This window comes from Diaphorina citri, unplaced genomic scaffold (genome assembly GCF_000475195.1).
Source record: "Diaphorina citri unplaced genomic scaffold, Diaci psyllid genome assembly version 1.1 scaffold52, whole genome shotgun sequence".
NCBI classification, from domain to species: domain Eukaryota; kingdom Metazoa; phylum Arthropoda; class Insecta; order Hemiptera; family Psyllidae; genus Diaphorina; species Diaphorina citri.
In genome coordinates this window covers 165,015-184,772 of record NW_007377489.1, presented here as the reverse complement: position 1 = coordinate 184,772, position 19,758 = coordinate 165,015, and the positions used below count along the sequence as shown (strand labels likewise).

At 39.9% G+C, this 19,758-nt stretch overlaps 1 protein-coding gene across 1 annotated transcript in view; it reads right to left on the bottom strand.

Annotated features, from left to right (window-relative positions):
- Positions 1 to 2,005: 2,005 nt before the first annotated feature.
- LOC103516404 (collagen alpha-5(IV) chain) overlaps positions 2,006 to 19,758 on the bottom strand; it is a 36,610-nt gene continuing 18,857 nt past the window's right edge. Inside the window, 23 exon segments of the mRNA XM_026828574.1 lie at positions 2,006 to 2,417; positions 2,460 to 2,644; positions 3,391 to 3,505; positions 3,670 to 3,841; positions 4,156 to 4,372; positions 4,743 to 4,903; positions 6,469 to 6,612; positions 8,275 to 8,354; positions 8,723 to 8,961; positions 9,444 to 9,558; positions 11,423 to 11,594; positions 11,644 to 11,738; positions 12,880 to 13,126; positions 13,518 to 13,919; positions 14,244 to 14,406; positions 14,877 to 15,007; positions 15,472 to 15,640; positions 15,843 to 16,015; positions 16,470 to 16,506; positions 17,265 to 17,461; positions 18,323 to 18,491; positions 18,669 to 18,748; positions 19,070 to 19,240. Coding sequence (XP_026684375.1) covers positions 2,120 to 2,417; positions 2,460 to 2,644; positions 3,391 to 3,505; positions 3,670 to 3,841; positions 4,156 to 4,372; positions 4,743 to 4,903; positions 6,469 to 6,612; positions 8,275 to 8,354; positions 8,723 to 8,961; positions 9,444 to 9,558; positions 11,423 to 11,594; positions 11,644 to 11,738; positions 12,880 to 13,126; positions 13,518 to 13,919; positions 14,244 to 14,406; positions 14,877 to 15,007; positions 15,472 to 15,640; positions 15,843 to 16,015; positions 16,470 to 16,506; positions 17,265 to 17,461; positions 18,323 to 18,491; positions 18,669 to 18,748; positions 19,070 to 19,240 — 3,932 coding nt within the window. The 3' untranslated portion in view covers positions 2,006 to 2,119.

The window sequence follows — 19,758 nt, the reverse complement described above, 5'->3', positions numbered from 1 at the left end:
TGACTCGATTTCAAAACCACCACTCGTACACTGTACGTACCGGGTGTGTTTGTAGAGGTTTGACGTCGCTGTATAACTCGCGTCAGTTATCGTCTCATATATGGTATGATTAGCTCTGCTAAATCGTGTACCGTATGATGGGATGTAGTCGTCTACAATAAAATGCTGTATAACTCGCGTCAGTTATCGTCTCATATATGGTATGATTAGCTCTGCTAAACCGTGTACCGTATGATGGGATGTAGACGTCTACAATAAGCTGTATAACTCGCGTCAGTTATCGTCTCATATATGGTATGATTAGCTCTGCTAAACCGTGTACCGTATGATGGGATGTAGACGTCTAGTCGTCTACAATAAAATAATAATAACTTCCAAGGCATTTTACTTTTGAAAAACTTCTGGAAACAGAATCGTTTTCCTTTTGAAAACTGAATTGGCTCCTGTGAGCACTAAACCATAGAAAATCAAAGATGGCACGCCATCGAAATCGGTTCCTTTTCCCGAAAGGGAAATACACCTTAAGAGGTGTTTTATCCTCCGTTCGGCAACATGCTACCCGCTTATACACACAAATCTCACCCCGCCTTAATTGGGTCGGGAAAAGCCAACAGCACGCGCTTTTGCCCAGATGATAACCCATCTGGATACTAACCACACGAAACGTTGTCCCGCTTATACACATAAATCTCACCCCGCCTTAATTGGGTCGGGAAAAGCCAACAGCACGCGCTTTTGCCCAGATGATAACCCATCTGTATACTAACCACACGAAACGTTGCTTAACTTCAGTTATTCGTGGAGAACCGGTACAATAAACGTGCTATTACCGCTGATTTTAAGGGGTATATGAAACCGTTTCACTTGGTCTTTTGGCGTACGACTCTTACAACGGATTACCTTTTCAATTAGGCTCAACCATGAAGCAACATATAATCTCTCAAAAATTTCGCCTGCGGCGCTGAAATTTTGTCTCTTCATGAAAAAGTTTTGGGAATATTTCTAAGCCTATAAAACGAGAAAAAGACTTTGGTCAGTAAAAAAAAGTATGCAACCTTGAAGGAGCTACTTAAATTTTATCGAAAAAAATTTCGCCTGCGGCGCTGTCATTTTGTGTTCTATAGAAATGTATTGAAGGGAATAACTATACTCGTCTTTCACGCGTATTTTATTGACACATGACAAGCTACAGGTTACATACTTACTGAAAAGTTTCGCCTGCGGCCCTGAAGATTACACCTTTGACAAGTCTGCTTCTCTTACTATTGCAGACTAAAATCTTCAAAAAAATTCGCCTGCGGCGCCAAAGTTTTGTTTTTGATAGCTAAGTTTTTTTAAGATTAGAGACCAAAATTTTCGCCTGTGGCCATAAAAATTTTAATTTCGTTAATTCTGGTTTCTATAAATTGTAGCTTGTAGCTCACAATTTTCAAAAACTTCGCCTGCGGCGCTGCTCATTTCCCCCTAAAGAGAGAAAAATCTACTCCTCTGTAATGTAGCTTCCACATATTTATGTACATTGACACCCCTGATTCGTAGGTACGAGGTAAATCATTAATCACTTACATTGTACACTTGGGCGAAACACGGGTATGGGTACATCTTTATGATTGGTGATAGAAATGCCTTCCTTGTTGCTGCTAAATCTAATTGCCACAATGACAATATAAACAAAAACTTGGTGCTCAATGCACATATGTACATACCTCTAGCTTCATTCATAGCGACATAGCTTCGTAATATACATAAGGTGCGCCCTTACCATGTGACAGGTCGTATTTTCACCTGAAGCCAAGACATAACAAATCAATCCCTCAAGTGTCGATCTACTAGACAAAATCCATCATGTGGATTGTGAATTCATAGCGACATAGCTTCGTAATATACATAAGGTGCGCCCTTACCATGTGACTTTGGTCGTATTTTCACCTGAAGCCAAGACATAACGAATCAATCCCTCAAGTGTAGATCTACTAGACAAAATCCGCACCTTTAGCGATTCACTGCACGCTTCGCTGATCCTTGTGGAAGTGTACATCCTCTCTTGATATTTATACCTATACATTGTCACTCTGATACTTGGTCAAAAGTTACTTGTTATCTATACATGGTTACGGCACTAGTTCCGTTTGATGCACACTTGACAGCGACTGATTCGCTGCCTCAAGTTGCCTGACTTGAGAGTTTGCTGCTGGGGTCGCGACCATTGGTCTTGCGGGTCGATGGTTGCCAGCCAGAAGGATAGCTTGTTGGCGAAGTAATGGCAAGAGCCATGCTCTCCGTTACACTCGATGAAGGGCGTGGCTCGGAATTCTTCCAGACAGGACCCGGGAGATGCGAGACTTTGACCGCCACCGTCACCACCAGCCGCCGTGTGCTGGAAATAATGTGAATAATTCATATGAGTTAACTCATACCTTGCTTTCTATCTCTATCTCTAAAGAGTAATAATTAGCTGCTGGGGTCGCGACCATTGGTCTTGCGGGTCGATGGTTGCCAGCCAGAAGGATAGCTTGTTGGCGAAGTAATGGCAAGAGCCATGTTCTCCGTTACACTCGATGAAGGGCGTGGCTCGGAATTCTTCCAGACAGGATCCGGGAGATGCGAGACTTTGACCGCCACCGTCACCACCGGCCGCCGTGTGCTGGAAATAATGTGAATAATTCATATGAGTTAACTCATACCTTGCTTTCTATCTCTAAAGAGTAATAATTGTTTAAGAAGTTTCCATTTATTTGTTATTCGGGTATACTTAAATCTCTCAATATAAATAAATATTCAACAAATGGTATACCCGTCCGTAAAAGTCAGAGCTTGTACCACGGATGGGGATTAGATTCGCACCAACGCCCAACGGTCAGATTAAAAAAGAACCAGCTAAAAGTTTACACTTGGGTAGGAAATAGTCAGACTTTAAATGTAGAACTCAAAAGACTCTATATCGCACCTTTCTAACAGAGGACTTTAACAAATATTATTTTGACATTAAAATGAAAAATACCTAATCAAAAATTTACTGTGGGCCTTCAGGTCGTCGAATAGCAAAATAAGTAACACGTCTTTTTTTTTTCAGGAGGCCTTGTGGTTTTAAATGTAGAACTCAAAAGACTCTATATCGCACCTTTCTAACAGAGGACTTTAACAAATATTATTTTGACATTAAAATGAAAAATAATCAAAAATTTACTGTGGGCCTTCAGCTAACCTGAGGTCGTCGAATAGCAAAATAAGTAACACGTCTTTTTTTTTCAGGAAGCCTTGTGGTCGGAGAGCTGTATCTCACGATCTAGTGAACGCATTTTCTTCGTTTTAGTCTCAATATTTTTTTTTAATTTTTATAGTTTTTTCTGAGATAATAAAAAAAAATCATGAGAATCACCAATTACTCACCATGACGAAACTGTATCCAATCCAAAGTGAGTTCCATCCTACAGGACATTCAGGTATTACTACGGACTGACTGTGGACAGCAATCACATTGGCGGGAACTTCACAAACCACACACCTGAAAATGAGGGAAGGAAAATAACGTTAACACTACAGTACGTACAATATATTTTATTATTATTAGTTTTTTTTATAATAATAAAAAAAAAAAAAATGTTTTCTCTATTTTGTCATCACCTTTCGGCTATAGATAAGGCCGTTACAACAACAATAATCCATTACCTTGAGATGAACTTCTGGATTTGAGTACTCTCAACTGGCATCATGGGCATGGGCTCTTCCGTACTCAACCAGTAGGACCTATCATTACGACTGGCGTAGTTGCATACGTTGTTAGGATCACAGAATAAGAACGGCATTGTGGAGAACTTCCGGACGCAAGATCCTGCAAAACCTGGAATGAAGAAAAATATGAAAACCGTATTAATTTTATTTCATCTTACATACTCGTATTTGTCCGCCATCAAAAACGTATGCAGCAGGGTTGGTAAGTAATATTACTTGAAGATAAGGCTCTTTTGTATCCGGCACAGATGGGCCAACACTTAAATTTAGAAATAGTAATATTAAATAAAATCAGTTTAATTGGAGCACTTGAAATTCTTAAGGTGTTTCCAAACATAGTCGATCGACGGCCGTCGACTATATGTGGAGTTGTGCACACACCTTAATCTTTTGATTAATCTGGTTTGTTCTGCTGTTGCTTACCTAAGTCTTGATTGTGAGCCTGCTCATTCCCCTCGACATAGAGCAAACTGTATCCCTCCCACAGTTTGGTGAATTGAGTGTTGGTCTTGTCGTCTGTACATGACGGTACTTCTGCTGTCTGACTATGCTTGACCATTAGGATACCGGTCATATAGTCGGGGGTAGATTCACACGGAGCGCCAGGCAACCCGTTTTCTCCCGGAGGACCAGTGTTACCCTGGGCGAAAGAAAATATTGAAGTTGAAATTATTGAAAATAGACCCTGGGCAAAAAAAGTAAATTGAAGTTGAAATTATAGAAAATCGATGTCTCCCTATTAGATAGAAAGCTGAAGTGAACGATAATTTATTGATGAATCCCATTTTGGGCCAGCCTACTTAGCTTGGAGGTTAGCACGTCTGCCTTGTAAGCGCTAGGTCGGTTGTTCTATTTCCGCTCGGGGCGGATTTTATCATGAACAGATAAGGTTCGGAACGGCGGGCTTTCTCCTATGCTGTCCTCATCTCTTCGATTCCTGGACGATCAAACTACGTAGTTCCCTCTATTAAGAAAAAAAAAAAACAATGAGAAATCCTTTCTGTTTTTACCTGTAATCCGTCTAATCCTGGTCGCCCTGGAGGTCCTGGTTCTCCTCTGAGCCCCGGAGGACCTACAGGACCATCCAGACCTTGTGGTCCCCAGTCCCCTTTGTCTCCGCGAGCTCCTGGTATTCCCGCCAGACCTGGCAGACCTTGTGGTCCGGGGGGACCTGAAAATGGGAAATGTGTCTGAGTACTGGAGGTCAGAGGGCCGATTTTTTTTTCTTCTTCTCCTTCTTCTTCTTCTCTCTTTCTTTCCCTAAATCTTGTAATATACAAATAATTGCAATACTTTATCATTACTTTAGTAATGGTAAGTGAAATTCGCATCTGATTTGAAGAACACTCTCTTAAACACACCTCATGAAATCCCATTGTGTTGTCAGTTAGTAATGGTAACCCTGTCATGATTATGTTGGATTTATGTTTGCCCTCAAATAGAAATAGCAAGATTAATCTCATTTCTCGCAAAAGATGAAGGATAACTACTTGGTCTTTTTACACAATAGTGAAGAGGGTCTCTAAAAGACGTGAGCTTTTATTGGAATAGTAGACATTTAGGCATTATAACTTTGCTTTGTTCACAGTTCTGAGTACTAACATTGTAGTGGCTTCTTGTCTATACCTCTTGCACGCCAATGATTAAAATTTTGAATATAAAAGGTTGACCACTAACCTTTGAGGAGTCGGGCATTTCAACTCGGAGGTTGCGGGTTCTATTCTGGGTCGAGGTAGTTTTTTTTCCAAGAACGTACTGGTTGGAAAAATAACAATTCTTCTTGTGCTATCCCTTGGATTTCTTTTTTCCCGTTTGCTTCTTTTGCTGCAATGATGATGATGATGATGGATGGTTGGTGAATCTACCAAAGAAGCGGAAATATGTATTCCATCCAATCACTTAACTTCTAAGACGTGCAACCGTAGGTACTTCCGAATAAATTTCCTTGGTGATGTTTATTATCCAAATAGACAGTGAAGTTTTCAGTTCTCTAGCATAAACGGCTCAAAAGTTATTGCTTGATTTAAAGTTGAGAATGTGGTGGATTTGTAGGCGATTGGCTGATTTAGATTATCTGGTATTAGAGCTGTAGAGCACCAATATTCAGTCGAAAGAAGAAAGTCTACACTAAACACTGTGTAACATACGGGCCTTCATTTTGATCTGATTATAATCAATATTCTCAAGTAGGTAGATCCCTTTGTCAATCCTCATGAAAACTTTGAATTTTTTATCCCTTTGAGTTGAACTTTTTTAAGAGATGAATGTTTTGGCAAAAAGAAGAAAGAAAAAAAAAACTTCAACGGATATACTCGTAGGTACGTAACTTTCTTTCATATAGGATAAGGAAAGTAATACTTTGTCAATTCTTTTGACTTTGTTAAAAGGTGTGTCGGGCTTTTGACAAAAACATCTTTTGCTCTCTTTTTCTTTGACTTTTAGTATTCCGAAAAGAAAAGAATCTCATTTCGGGTTCTCTTTATAATTGAGATGTATCTTTGAAGGTGAATTGATAGAATGGATCAAATTGTGTTTTGTCAAAGTAATGTGATCCCATTGTGTTGTCAGTTAGTAATGGTAACCCTGTCATGATTATGTTGGATTTATGTTTGCCCTCAAATAGAAATAGCAAGATTAATTTCATTTCTCGCAAAAGATGAAGGATAACTACTGCAGGAGGTCCTTTCTCTCCTGGAGGAGGTAAGGGTGCCGGCTCTCCTTTGTCTCCCTTGGCACCTCTATATCCTGGCTGTCCTGGTTTGCCCTCTCGTCCTTCTGATCCTTTGTCTCCTTGTTCGCCCTTCAGTCCTGGGGTTCCCGGTAGTCCAGGACTTCCTCGGAATCCTTTTTCTCCAGCTGGGCCGGCCAATCCAGGATAACCTAGGAAGAGCTTTTATTGGAATAGTAGACATTTAGGCATTATAACTTTGCTTTGTTCACAGTTCTGAGTACTAACATTGTAGTGGCTTCTTGTCTACGCCTTCATACCTCTTGCACGCCAATGATTTAAAGTTTTAACATAAAAGGTCGACCGCTAACCAGGCTTGAGGAGTCAGGCATTTCAACTCGGAGGTTGCGGGTTCTATTCTGGGTCCAGGTGGTTTTTTTTCCAAGGACCTACTGGTTGGAAAAATGACAATTCTTCTTGTGCTATCCCTTGGATTTCTTTTTTTCCCGTTTGCTTCTTTTGTTGCAATGGATTAAAATTTTGAATATAAAAGGTTGACCACTAACCTTTGAGGAGTCGGGCATTTCAACTCGGAGGTTGCGGGTTCTATTCTGGGTCCAGGTGGTTTTTTTTTCCAAGGACCTACTGGTTGGAAAAATGACAATTCTTCTTGTGCTATCCCTTGGATTTATTTTTTCCCGTTTGCTTCTTTTGCTGCAATGATGATGATGATGATGGATGGTTAGTGAATCTACCAAAGAAGCGGAAATATGTATTCCATCTAATCACTTAACTTCTAAGACGTGCAACCGTACTTCCGAATAAATTTCCTTGGTGATGTTTATTTATTTATTATTATTTTCAGCAAGCGTTCTTCCTGTCCGTTGAATGCTTTTCTTGAGAATTTCGAATGTAAAAATAACAAAAAATATTCTATTTAATTAAGCACTAGTCCTTCAAATGAAAGACTTTTGCAGTGACTTTTTGTGCTTCTTGAGTATTATTTAAGAGAACCGTTTGTCTGGGCACTGCTTCTCCTCCGTTCTGTGAAGGCCCCAAAAGAGCATAAAACAGAAAAAATAACGACACGTACTTTTTCGATTGGCAGTAAAAAAGAATTTAGTTTTAATTTGTTCTTCGTAAAAAAAATAATATCAACATCGAAATTTGTGTTCTTCGTAAGAAAATGACAGTGTTAGATTTTTAGCAAGCCAATTTTATAATATACGAAAAAGAGCTTGTTTCTTAAAATTACAAAATTAAGGCAGTAGTCATTAGTCAAATTGAACTTCTCAAACCTACTGTTAAATATTTTAAGAATAGGGACAACTATTAAATTAATGCATTTGTCACGGTTTATTCAAAATTGGTACCTACCTCCTTTTGTATGACCAAACGAGACTTTTATGAAGAATTGTTGTGAATTTAACACCCTGATCGAATCTAGCTTTATTCAAAGTACCTACCTCCTTTTGTATGACCAAACGAGACTTTTATGAAGAATTGTTGTGAATTTAACACCCTGATCGAATCTAGTTCAGGCATCTTTGTTAGATATTTCAATATTCTTTGCTCGGTTTCCATATGTAAATGTAAATACAGATATCCACACACTGATTAGCCCAACGCTCTATACTTCTAGTGTATGGATTCACCTATCTTCAAGCACTTTCATTAGTACAGATTTGACTGCGTGCCTTTGAATAGGTAAAATATGCCTTAACATGAAGAAGGTGTACAATATAATATGGTTACTAAATGACTAGAATAATAGAAAGAGAGAAAAATCTACTCCTCTGTAATGTAGCTTCCACATATTTATGTACATTGACACCCCTGATTCGTAGGTACGAGGTAAATCACCAATCACTTACATTGTACACTTGGGCGAAACACAGGTATGGGTACATCTTTATGATTGGTGATAGAAATGCCTTCCTTGTTGCTGCTAAATCTAATTGCCACAATGACAATATAAACAAAAACTTGGTGCTCAATGCACATATGTACATACCTCTAGCTTCATTCATAGCGACATAGCTTCGTAATATACATAAGGTGCGCCCTTACCATGTGACTTTGGTCGTATTTTCACCTGAAGCCAAGACATAACAAATCAATCCCTCAAGTGTCGATCTACTAGACAAAATCCATCATGTGGATTGTGAACGCACCTTTAGCGATTCACTGCACGCTTCGCTGATCCTTGTGGAAGTGTACATCCTCTCTTGATATTTATACCTATACATTGTCACTCTGATACTTGGTCAAAAGTTACTTGTTATCTATACATGGTTACGGCACTAGTTCCGTTTGATGCACACTTGACAGCGACTGATTCGCTGCCTCAAGTTGCCTGACTTGAGAGTTTGCTGCTGGGGTCGCGACCATTGGTCTTGCGGGTCGATGGTTGCCAGCCAGAAGGATAGCTTGTTGGCGAAGTAATGGCAAGAGCCATGTTCTCCGTTACACTCGATGAAGGGCGTGGCTCGGAATTCTTCCAGACAGGACCCGGGAGATGCGAGACTTTGACCGCCACCGTCACCACCAGCCGCCGTGTGCTGGAAATAATGTGAATAATTCATATGAGTTAACTCATACCTTGCTTTCTATCTCTATCTCTAAAGAGTAATAATTATTTAAGAAGTTTCCATTTATTTGTTATTCGGGTATACTTAAATCTCTCAATATAAATAAATATTCAACAAATGGTATACCCGTCCGTAAAAGTCAGAGCTTGTACCACGGATGGGGATTAGATTCGCACCAACGCCCAACGGTCAGATTAAAAAAGAACCAGCTAAAATTTTACACTTGGGTAGGAAATAGTCAGACTTTAAATGTAGAACTCAAAAGACTCTATATCGCACCTTTCTAACAGAGGACTTTAACAAATATTATTTTGACATTAAAATGAAAAATACCTAATCAAAAATTTACTGTGGGCCTTCAGGTCGTCGAATAGCAAAATAAGTAACACGTCTTTTTTTTTTCAGGAGGCCTTGTGGTCGGAGACTGATCTGAACTATACTCAATTACTCACCATGACGAAACTGTATCCAATCCAAAGTGAGTTCCATCCTACAGGACATTCAGGTATTACTACGGACTGACTGTGGACAGCAATCACATTGGCGGGAACTTCACAAACCACACACCTGAAAATGAGGAAAGGAAAACAACCTTAACACTACAGTACGTACAATATATTTTATTATTATTAGTTTTTTTTTTTATAATAATAATAAAAAAAATGTTCAACGTCTCTGTATAACTGCTAAAAGTTCTTTAGGGTTATACCCTCTCTTCGGTGACAAGCTAGCAAGCTACCAATCACAATATCCTCACCCACCCAGCCTGAGTGGAGCGGTCATTAAAGGATCACTAAGAGAGTAAAATCAGTGGTTGTGTGGAAGAGCTCCTCCAGGATAACCCTGCCTTAAGAGAGCCATAAAAAAATACATAGGTCTAGCTAGGGGACGCTAGTAGACTGTGGAACTATTAATAGGGAGAAGAACAGCTAACCCTAACCAGCCTAGCTAGCTGATAGTTTCAAAGAGTTCTCTCTGTTTGAAAAGAACAATCACAAGTCCTTATGATGGTTGACTGCGGTTCAGAACAAGCCAATTAAACATGGCTAGAGACCATCACCCGGGTGTATGGCTGATAGAAGAGATATTGTCTCTATTTTGTCATCACCTTTCGGCTATAGATAAAGCCGTTACAACAACAAACCTCATGAAAACTTTGAATTTTTTATCCCTTTGAGTTGAACTTTTTTAAGAGATGAATGTTTTGACAAAAAGAAGAAAGAAAAAAAAACTTCAACGGATATACTCGTAGGTACGTAACTTTCTTTCATATAGGATAAGGAAAGTAATGATATTTGGGCTATAAGATCAATCTTCTACTTGTAATATGGAAAAAGTAATAATGTTGAAAGTACCTTCGCTCCAAACCTATGATATGAAGAGTAACCGTCGTATGTATAAAATCTAAAGATAAACTTAAGTTTAACTTGAAATGAAAATCTTGCCAAATTTCATGAAATCTAGCCAGTTATCTCAAGAAATGACATGAAATTGGCAACATTGTTCGTCTTAAGTTAAACTTAAGTTTATCTTTAGATTTCATACATACGACGGTCGTCGAATAGCAAAATAAGTAACACGTCTTTTTTTTTTCAGGAGGCCTTGTGGTCGGAGACTGATCTGAACTATACTCAATTACTCACCATGACGAAACTGTATCCAATCCAAAGTGAGTTCCATCCTACAGGACATTCAGGTATTACTACGGACTGACTGTGGACAGCAATCACATTGGCGGGAACTTCACAAACCACACACCTGAAAATGAGGAAAGGAAAACAACCTTAACACTACAGTACGTACAATATATTTTATTATTATTAGTTTTTTTTTTTATAATAATAATAAAAAAAATGTTCAACGTCTCTGTATAACTGCTAAAAGTTCTTTAGGGTTATACCCTCTCTTCGGTGACAAGCTAGCAAGCTACCAATCACAAAACAATATCCTCACCCACCCAGCCTGAGTGGAGCGGTTATTAAAGGCTCACAAAGAGAGTAAAATCAGTGGTTGTGTGGAAGAGCTCCTCCGGGATAACCCTGCCTTAAGAGAGCCATAAAAAAATACATAGGTCTAGGGGACGCTAGTAGACTGTGGAACTATTAATAGGGAGAAGAACAGCTAACCCTAACCAGCCTAGCTAGCTGATAGTTTCAAAGAGTTCTGTCTGCTTGAAAAGAACAATCACAAGTCCTTACGATGGTTGACTGCGGTTCAGAACGAGCCAATTAAACATGGCTAGAGACCATCACCCTGGTGTATGGCTGATAGAAGAGATCCTTACGATGGTTGACTGCGGTTCAGAACGAGCCAATTAAACATGGCTAGAGACCATCACCCTGGTGTATGGCTGATAGAAGAGATATTATCTCTATTTTGTCATCACCTTTCGGCTATAGATAAGGCCGTTACAACAACAATAATCCATTACCTTGAGATGAACTTCTGGATTTGAGTACTCTCAACTGGCATCATGGGCATGGGCTCTTCCGTACTCAACCAGTAGGACCTATCATTACGACTGGCGTAGTTGCATACGTTGTTAGGATCACAGAATAAGAACGGCATTGTGGAGAACTTCCGGACGCAAGATCCTGCAAAACCTGGAATGAAGAAAAATATGAAAACCGTATTAATTTTATTTCATCTTACATATTTGTCCGCCATCAAAAACGTATGCAGCAGAGTTGGTAAGTAATATTACTTGAAGATAAGGTTCTTTTGTATCCGGCACAGGTGGGCCAACACTTAAATTTAGAAATAGTAATAATAAATAAAATCAGTTTAATTGGAGCACAAGAAATTTTTAAGGTGTTTCCAAACATAGTCGATCGACGGCCGTCGACTATATGTGAAGTTGTGGTTTACCCTGAAACATCATGCAGATTATACATTTTGTGCCTAATCGTCCGTTTGGTTAATTACTGAAGTTCAATTAGAATTTTGGTCTACACAGTCTCATGGAAATTCTGATATTGAGAAGAAAATTTCAATAAATATGAGCCATGGCTAGAGAGCCGTACAAGATCGGCGACTCGCGAGCCACTTTATGGCCACCTCTGATTATATCATGAACAGAGGCTATAACCGCTAACTATACATACAATACCTGATCGCATAAAATGAAATAGAAAGTGAAAAAAAAAGTAAAAAGAAGGGGAAAAATTACATGTGTGTTACTAGCCTATTTTAGGTTACCTTGGATCCCATAAATCCGGGTACACCCCGGGGTCCATTCCGTCCCGGGGGTCCCGGTTCTCCTTTGGACCCTGTAGAACCTCGCTCGCCTTTGTTCAAGTAAATTTCTTCATTCAGACGGCTACAATTTCCTGAAACCAAAATGTAAATAATAATTAGATACCCTGCATCTACTACTCCTCGCTCGCCTTTGTTCAAGTAAATTTCTTCATTCAGACGGCTACAATTTCCTGAAACCAAAATGTAAATAATAATTAGATACCCTGCATCTACTACCTAACTACATAGGCAAAGCGTGACATTACTGGCCAGGGGTCGCGACGTAAATTTTTGGTTCCCATATATTAAGAGTTGCTCTCCTCTCAACTTGTGCGACAGTCTGCGAACTGCAAGCTACTAGAAAACCTCTCGCGAGCTACCGGTCACGATCGACGGGTTGGCGATCCTTGCTCTAAGCAATTAGATAGTAGATACCCTTGTTACAGTAAATCTGTTCATTTACCCTGCAATAATTTACTGATTTCCTTTGTGTTTACCCTGAAACATCATGCAGATTATACATTTTGTGCCTAATCGTCCGTTTGGTTAATTACTGAAGTTCAATTAGATTTTTTTTTTTTTTTCGCATCTTCAACTATGTATTTACGTGTGTTAATCCCCCTTTCTTTTTAAACACTAGCTCATTCTCACCCTAATATAGTACAAAAAAATCTTACATAAGGACCAGGTAATCCTTTGTCTCCTTTCAATCCTTGAAGCCCAGGCGGACCGACTGGTCCTGCCAATCCTGGAAATCCTATTTCTCCAGGAAGACCGTCCAAACCAGGAGGACCCATAGGGCCAGGAAGTCCCGGGGGTCCTGGATATCCAAAAGGTCCCAAGTCTCCCTTGTCTCCCTTCTCTCCTGGCATTCCTATTGCTGGTATTCCGGGTGCGCCTAGATTGTGAATAGAATAGAATAGAATGAGTTATGAAATATTAGGAAACCTACCTATACATAGTCCTATATGTAGACAATGCGAAGTAGTCCAATAACTTCCGTTTCGGAATTAATAGAATTAAAAAAAAAAACTAGAGAATAAGTTGTAATAAACTGGATCAGAGTTATGAGGGGGTTTAAGAACTGCAATAGTATTCAATATACCTAATTACCTACACACTGGTAATTACCTAATTACCTACCAAAACTTATCTTGGCGTACTCGGTTTGCGTGTTTAGGGTCTTCTTAAACAAACCCTTCAACTACATATACCTAACATTTATTTTAGGATCTTCATTTACTAAAAATATCAGGAATTGAAGTATTACAAAGGTTTGATTATCTCACCTATTTTTCCCGGCAGGCCGGGGTTTCCTTTTTCTCCTTCAATTCCAGGCAATCCCATTTCTCCCCTCTGTCCTGGGAATCCTGGTAGACCTGGCTGCCCAGGTTGTCCAGGAAGTCCTGCATTCCCTTTCTCTCCGTCTCTGCCCGGTGTTCCATCAAAACCTCGAGGTCCTGGAGGTCCTAAAGGTCCTGGATCTCCTTTCTGTCCTGGGAGCCCTTGCAATCCTGGTAATCCCGGGATACCTTGCTCTCCTATGTCCCCTGGGAGACCATTCAGTCCAGGTTCACCGGGGGCGCCTTGTTTCCCGAATGGACCGATCAGTCCCTTCTCTCCTTTTTCCCCTGGATAGCCTGGAGGTCCTGGCGGACCAGGAAGTGATATACCGGGTTCTCCTTTGTCTCCTGATAACAAATAATATTTACTCTTTGTTAGAAAGCACTCTTTCCTTCGATCAAAAGCACAAAGGGCTTTGAAACTTGAGACCTCAAAACGTGTTTTGGCACTGAAAATTGACCATCGAAAATTTTGTCGAAAAAGTAGTGAAATGTTGATGGAGGGTTAAGCTGTAAATTACCGAAAGCATTAAGGTGATTAAGATGTGTCCAAACATAGTTAACCGGCCGTCGCGTTGATCGACGAGGTGAATCTATATTGTCGAGGCAGTGTGGACGGTTCAGTCGACGCCAGTCAACTATGTGTGGACACACCTTTAGGATAATATTTACCTTTGGGTGAAGGATATCCTGGTAACCCACGGGGACCCTCTCGTCCCTTATCTCCTGTGAAACCCATGGGTCCTGGTTCTCCTTTTTCCCCCATTGGTCCTGTGTCGCCCCTACGCCCTACTGGTCCTGGATTACCCTGAGGGCCTCTGGGTCCGGGCTCTCCCTAAAAATGAAAATGAGTTTGTGTTGGATTTTCTAATTTAAACTTGGGAAACTTCCCTCGAAGCCGATTCGGAGCAAGACACGCCGCAGGCGAATTTTTGAAAATTTTGGTCTATGAACTAAAACGAGAATCAGAGGCTACAACCGCTAACCATATATACAATACCTGATCGCATAAAATGAAATAGAAAGTGATTTTGGTCTACACAGTCTCATGGAAATTCTGATATTGAGAAGAAAATTTCAATAAATATGAGCCATGGCTAGAGAGCCGTACAAGATTGGCGGCTCGCGAGCCACTTTATGGCCACTCCTGGGTTAGATTATATCATGAACTAAAACGAGAATCAGAGGCTACAACCGCTAACCATATATACAATACCTGATCGCATAAAATGAAATAGAAAGTGAAAAAAAAAGTAAAAAGAAGGGGAAAAATTACATGTGTGTTACTAGTCTATTTTAGGTTACCTTGGATCCCATAAATCCGGGTACACCCCGGGGTCCGTTCCGTCCCGGGGGTCCCGGTTCTCCTTTGGACCCTGTAGAACCTCGCTCGCCTTTGTTCAAGTAAATTTCTTCATTCAGACGGCTACAATTTCCTGAAACCAAAATGTAAATAATAATTAGATACCCTGCATCTACTACCTAACTACATAGGCAAAGCGTGACATTACTGGCCAGGGGTCGCGACGTAAATTTTTGGTTCCCATATATTAAGAGTTGCTCTCCTCTCAACTTGTGCGACAGTCTGCGAACTGCAAGCTACTAGAAAACCTCTCGCGAGCTACCGGTCACGATCGACGGGTTGGCGATCCTTGCTCTAAGCAATTAGATAGTAGATACCCTTGTTACAGTAAATCTGTTCATTTACCCTGCAATAATTTACTGATTTCCTTTGTGCCCCCAAAAAAAGTGATTTTCAGCAATTGATCTGTTCATTCTTAAGATACCTTATTTATACTGCTGTCTAAGACTGATAAAAAGTCCTATTATGCCGAATATGAGTAGGTATACATATTATTATAACCTGTATTTTGTCTAAATAACTATTTTTTACACTGACCTGGTTCTCCTTTGTATCCAATGCCTCCTGGTTGTCCTTTTTCTCCTTTTACTCCATGAGTTCCGTTGATACCCGGCTCTCCCTTGATTCCATGACCTTTCTCTCCTTTCAAACCAGGAATACCGTCTTGACCTGGTGTACCATCTATGCCTGGCCAGCCTTTGTCACCCTGTAAATGGAAACATCAATAAAGGTAGAAACTCAGTGGTTGGGTGGAAGAGCTCACGTAAGTGAGAACCCTGCCACATTAAAATAACTTGAAAATAATAAAAGTTCTCCCATAATACAGTAGGTGATTTCGTTCATGATAGCTGCACTGCCCTCACAACAAGTGAGCTCACGTGACGTGAGGACAGTATGTGTTTCCAAACCTTTTCTCCTGACTCCCCATTGAATCCTCGGTCGCCTGTCAGTCCGATAACTCCCTTCGGTCCTGGAGGTCCCATAGGTCCATCTCTTCCAATGTCTCCTTTCAGTCCAGGCGGTCCCCTCTCTCCTTTGATCAAATTGTCAGACGTCCACACAGCATCTTTGCCAGGGGGACCTAAAGGCACACAAATAATTAAATTAGCCGGCACTTTTATTATTATTATTGTTTATCAAAATGAATTTTTGTAATATCATCCGAATACTTTTGTATGGCAATCAAAAACTTCAAAGCTGTTTTACTCCAAACTCAATTTTCGTCCTAGCCCCTTCCTAAATAAATCTGTCCAATTGCTAATAATTGTAACATTTTATTATTATTATTATTATTATTATTATTATTATTATTATTATTATTATTATTGTTTATCAAAATGAATTTTTGTAATATCATCCGAATACTTTTGTATAGCAATCAAAAACTTCAAAGCTGTTTTACTTCAAACTCAATTTTCGTCCTAGCCCCTTCCTAAATAAATCTGTCCAATTGCTAATAATTGTAACATTTTTTTTTTCTTTTCAATGGAAACCTAGATCGTCATTATTCTAGGAATAGGTAAAGTTTTACAAACCTGGAGGTCCCGGATCTCCCTGGGGTCCGGAATAACCCTGAAAATGGAAATGGACCATGTTTGAACAACATAGGCAAAATGTAAAAAGATAAACAAATGAAGAAAAGAAGTATAAGACCTTGTTTAGACTGCGGGAGTAAAGGGACTTTTCAGTCTCATTCTGGCAGGATAAACAAGGTATATTCTATTCTATTCTTCCGCTCCATCTCTATCAAAACCAATTGATCGCAACTCGTCATACCTCCTAATATGATAGGTCTATTTCTATTCTCAATATTATCTTTTCATATTGTTAGCATGAACTGGAAATTTCCCGGAAAATTCCCTTTAGATTTCAGTTCCTCTTTGAGAATTTGATCACAAAACAGTAACTCTCGGCTGGGGCGAAATATATCTTTACTTTAACCATAAGTTCTGGTTATTTTCTATATATATTTCTCCATCTTCTCCTTTCCCCCTTTTTACTATCCCATCTTTGGTTGTGAGGAAGAGCTCACTCCTTGAGAATTCTGCCATAAAGCAAATTAAACAAAAAATCGAGCAGTAAAAAGCCAGCCACTCACAATCAGGTAGACCTAACGGGTACACCTGATCAGGTCCGCATGTCAGGTTTGGTTGTGAGGAAGAGCTCACTCCTTGAGAATTCTGCCATAAAGCAAATTAAACAAAAAATCGAGCAGTAAAAAGCCAGCCACTCACTATCAGGTAGACCTAACGGGTACACCTGATCAGGTCCGCATGTCAGGCCTACCTGATAGTGAGGGGCTAGCCTAAGCAAACTGTATTATTTCTTACAGGGGTGCCTGAAAGTCCTTGAGGTCCTGGAGGACCATCGCGTCCTGCATCACCATCCCGACCTCTCATTCCTGGGGCTCCAGGAGGTCCTGGTATTCCTGGCAGTCCATCTTTGCCTCGATCTCCTTTTTCACCTCGAGCTCCTGGTAGACAACCGATGCAGCGTCCTCCTGAATCACCCTTCGCTCCGTCTTGACCTGTAAGATTTCGAAATTTGATATGATTATTTATTTACACGCTAAGCAACAAGGCCATGTGTGGAATTTCATTTGTGGTTCACTAAAGTTGTGATGACCTGTAAGATTTCGAAATTTCATTTGTTTATTTAATTACACGCTAAGCAACAAGGCCATGTGTGGAATTTCATTTGCGATTCACTAAAGTTGTGAAGAAAGCTTTACCACAAAGAAGACATGATTTGATTATTTTTCTTCTTCTTCTTCTTCTTCTTCTTCTTTTTCTATTTTTATTCATATGGGTTTTTTTCTCTCTACAATATCCGTAAATGGGGTAGTATTGAACATTTAAATCAAACTTTAATTTCAAAAAGAATTATAATTGTTCTAAGCATTGTTAAATGTTTGACACAAATATTGTTCCCCAGTTCAGTAATACACGAGCATATCGAAACTCCAAAATCCGAGTACCTAGTAATAATAAATAAATAAAATAAAAAAAATAGCTCGACCCGTTGCGTTGTGAGAAAGTTACCTTTTAATTTAATGTTACCGGGGCCTTAAGAAATACTCACTTCGTCTCCTTTGTCTCCCTTATCTCCAGCTGGGCCTACAAAACCTGTAGGTGTATTCGCTTGTAGTGCAATTAGATAGTAGATACCCTTGTTACAGTAAATCTGTTCATTTACCCTGCAATAATTTACTGATTTCCTTTGTGCCCCCCAAAAAAAGTGATTTTCAGCAATTGATCTGTTCATTCTTAAGATACCTTATTTATACTGCTGTCTAAGACTGATAAAAAGTCCTATTATGCCGAATATGAGTAGGTATACATATTATTATAACCTGTATTTTGTCTAAATAACTATTTTTTACACTGACCTGGTTCTCCTTTGTATCCAATGCCTCCTGGTTGTCCTTTTTCTCCTTTTACTCCATGAGTTCCGTTGATACCCGGCTCTCCCTTGATTCCATGACCTTTCTCTCCTTTCAAACCAGGAATACCGTCTTGACCTGGTGTACCATCTATGCCTGGCCAGCCTTTGTCACCCTGTAAATGGAAACATCAATAAAGGTAGAAACTCAGTGGTTGGGTGGAAGAGCTCACGTAAGTGAGAACCCTGCCACATTAAAATAACTTGAAAATAATAAAAGTTCTCCCATAATACAGTAGGTGATTTCGTTCATGATAGCTGCACTGCCCTCACAACAAGTGAGCTCACGTGACGTGAGGACAGTATGGCTCTCCTTTGAATCCTTTATCACCTTTGGCTCCTTCAAATCCAACCCCATCGTTTCCCTTTTCACCTGAAACGTAAAATAAAGTCCGTAATAATCTGGGATTCCAGGGCGAACTTTATCGGCTATAAGATCAATCTTCTACTTGTAATATGGAAAAAGTAATAATGTTGAAAGTACCTTCGCTCCAAACCTATGATATGAAGAGTAACCGTCGTATGTATGAAATCTAAAGATAAACTTAAGTTTAACTTGAAATGAAAATCTTGCCAAATTTCATGAAATCTAGCCAGTTATCTCAAGAAATGACATGAAATTGGCAACATTGTTCGTCTTAAGTTAAACTTAAGTTTATCTTTAGATTTCATACATACGACGGTAAAAGTTTACCTGGTGGTCCAGGAGGTCCTTTCTCTCCTGGAGGAGGTAAGGGTGCCGGCTCTCCTTTGTCTCCCTTGGCACCTCTATATCCTGGCTGTCCTGGTTTTCCCTCTCGTCCTTCTGATCCTTTGTCTCCTTGTTCGCCCTTCAGTCCTGGGGTTCCCGGTTGTCCAGGACTTCCTCGGAATCCCTTCTCTCCAGCTGGGCTTCTGATCCTTTGTCTCCTTGTTCGCCCTTCAGTCCTGGGGTTCCCGGTAGTCCAGGACTTCCTCGGAATCCTTTTTCTCCAGCTGGCAAACTCAGTGGTTGGGTGGAAGAGCTCACGTAAGTGAGAACCCTGCCACATTAAAATAACTTGAAAATAATAAAAGTTCTCCCATAATGTAGGTGATTTCGTTCATGATAGCTGCACTGCCCTCACAACAAGTGAGCTCACGTGACGTGAGGACAGTAACCTAGGAAGGAAATTGATCATTAGACCTCTGTGAAACATTGACACACATGATTATGTGTAGTAGTTTTGGTGTGTCGACCCCACTTCAGTAGGATAAGACGTAGTTAAAGAAGAAAAGGAGTGTTGGTTTGTAGAGATGGTTTTGTATAGCGGCCATTCGTAGAAGCTTAACCCCTCCTTAAGAGCTGTTTGCCCCTACACCTAAGCCTCGGAGTGGGCTTTTTGTGTATGGAGTTGAGCTGAT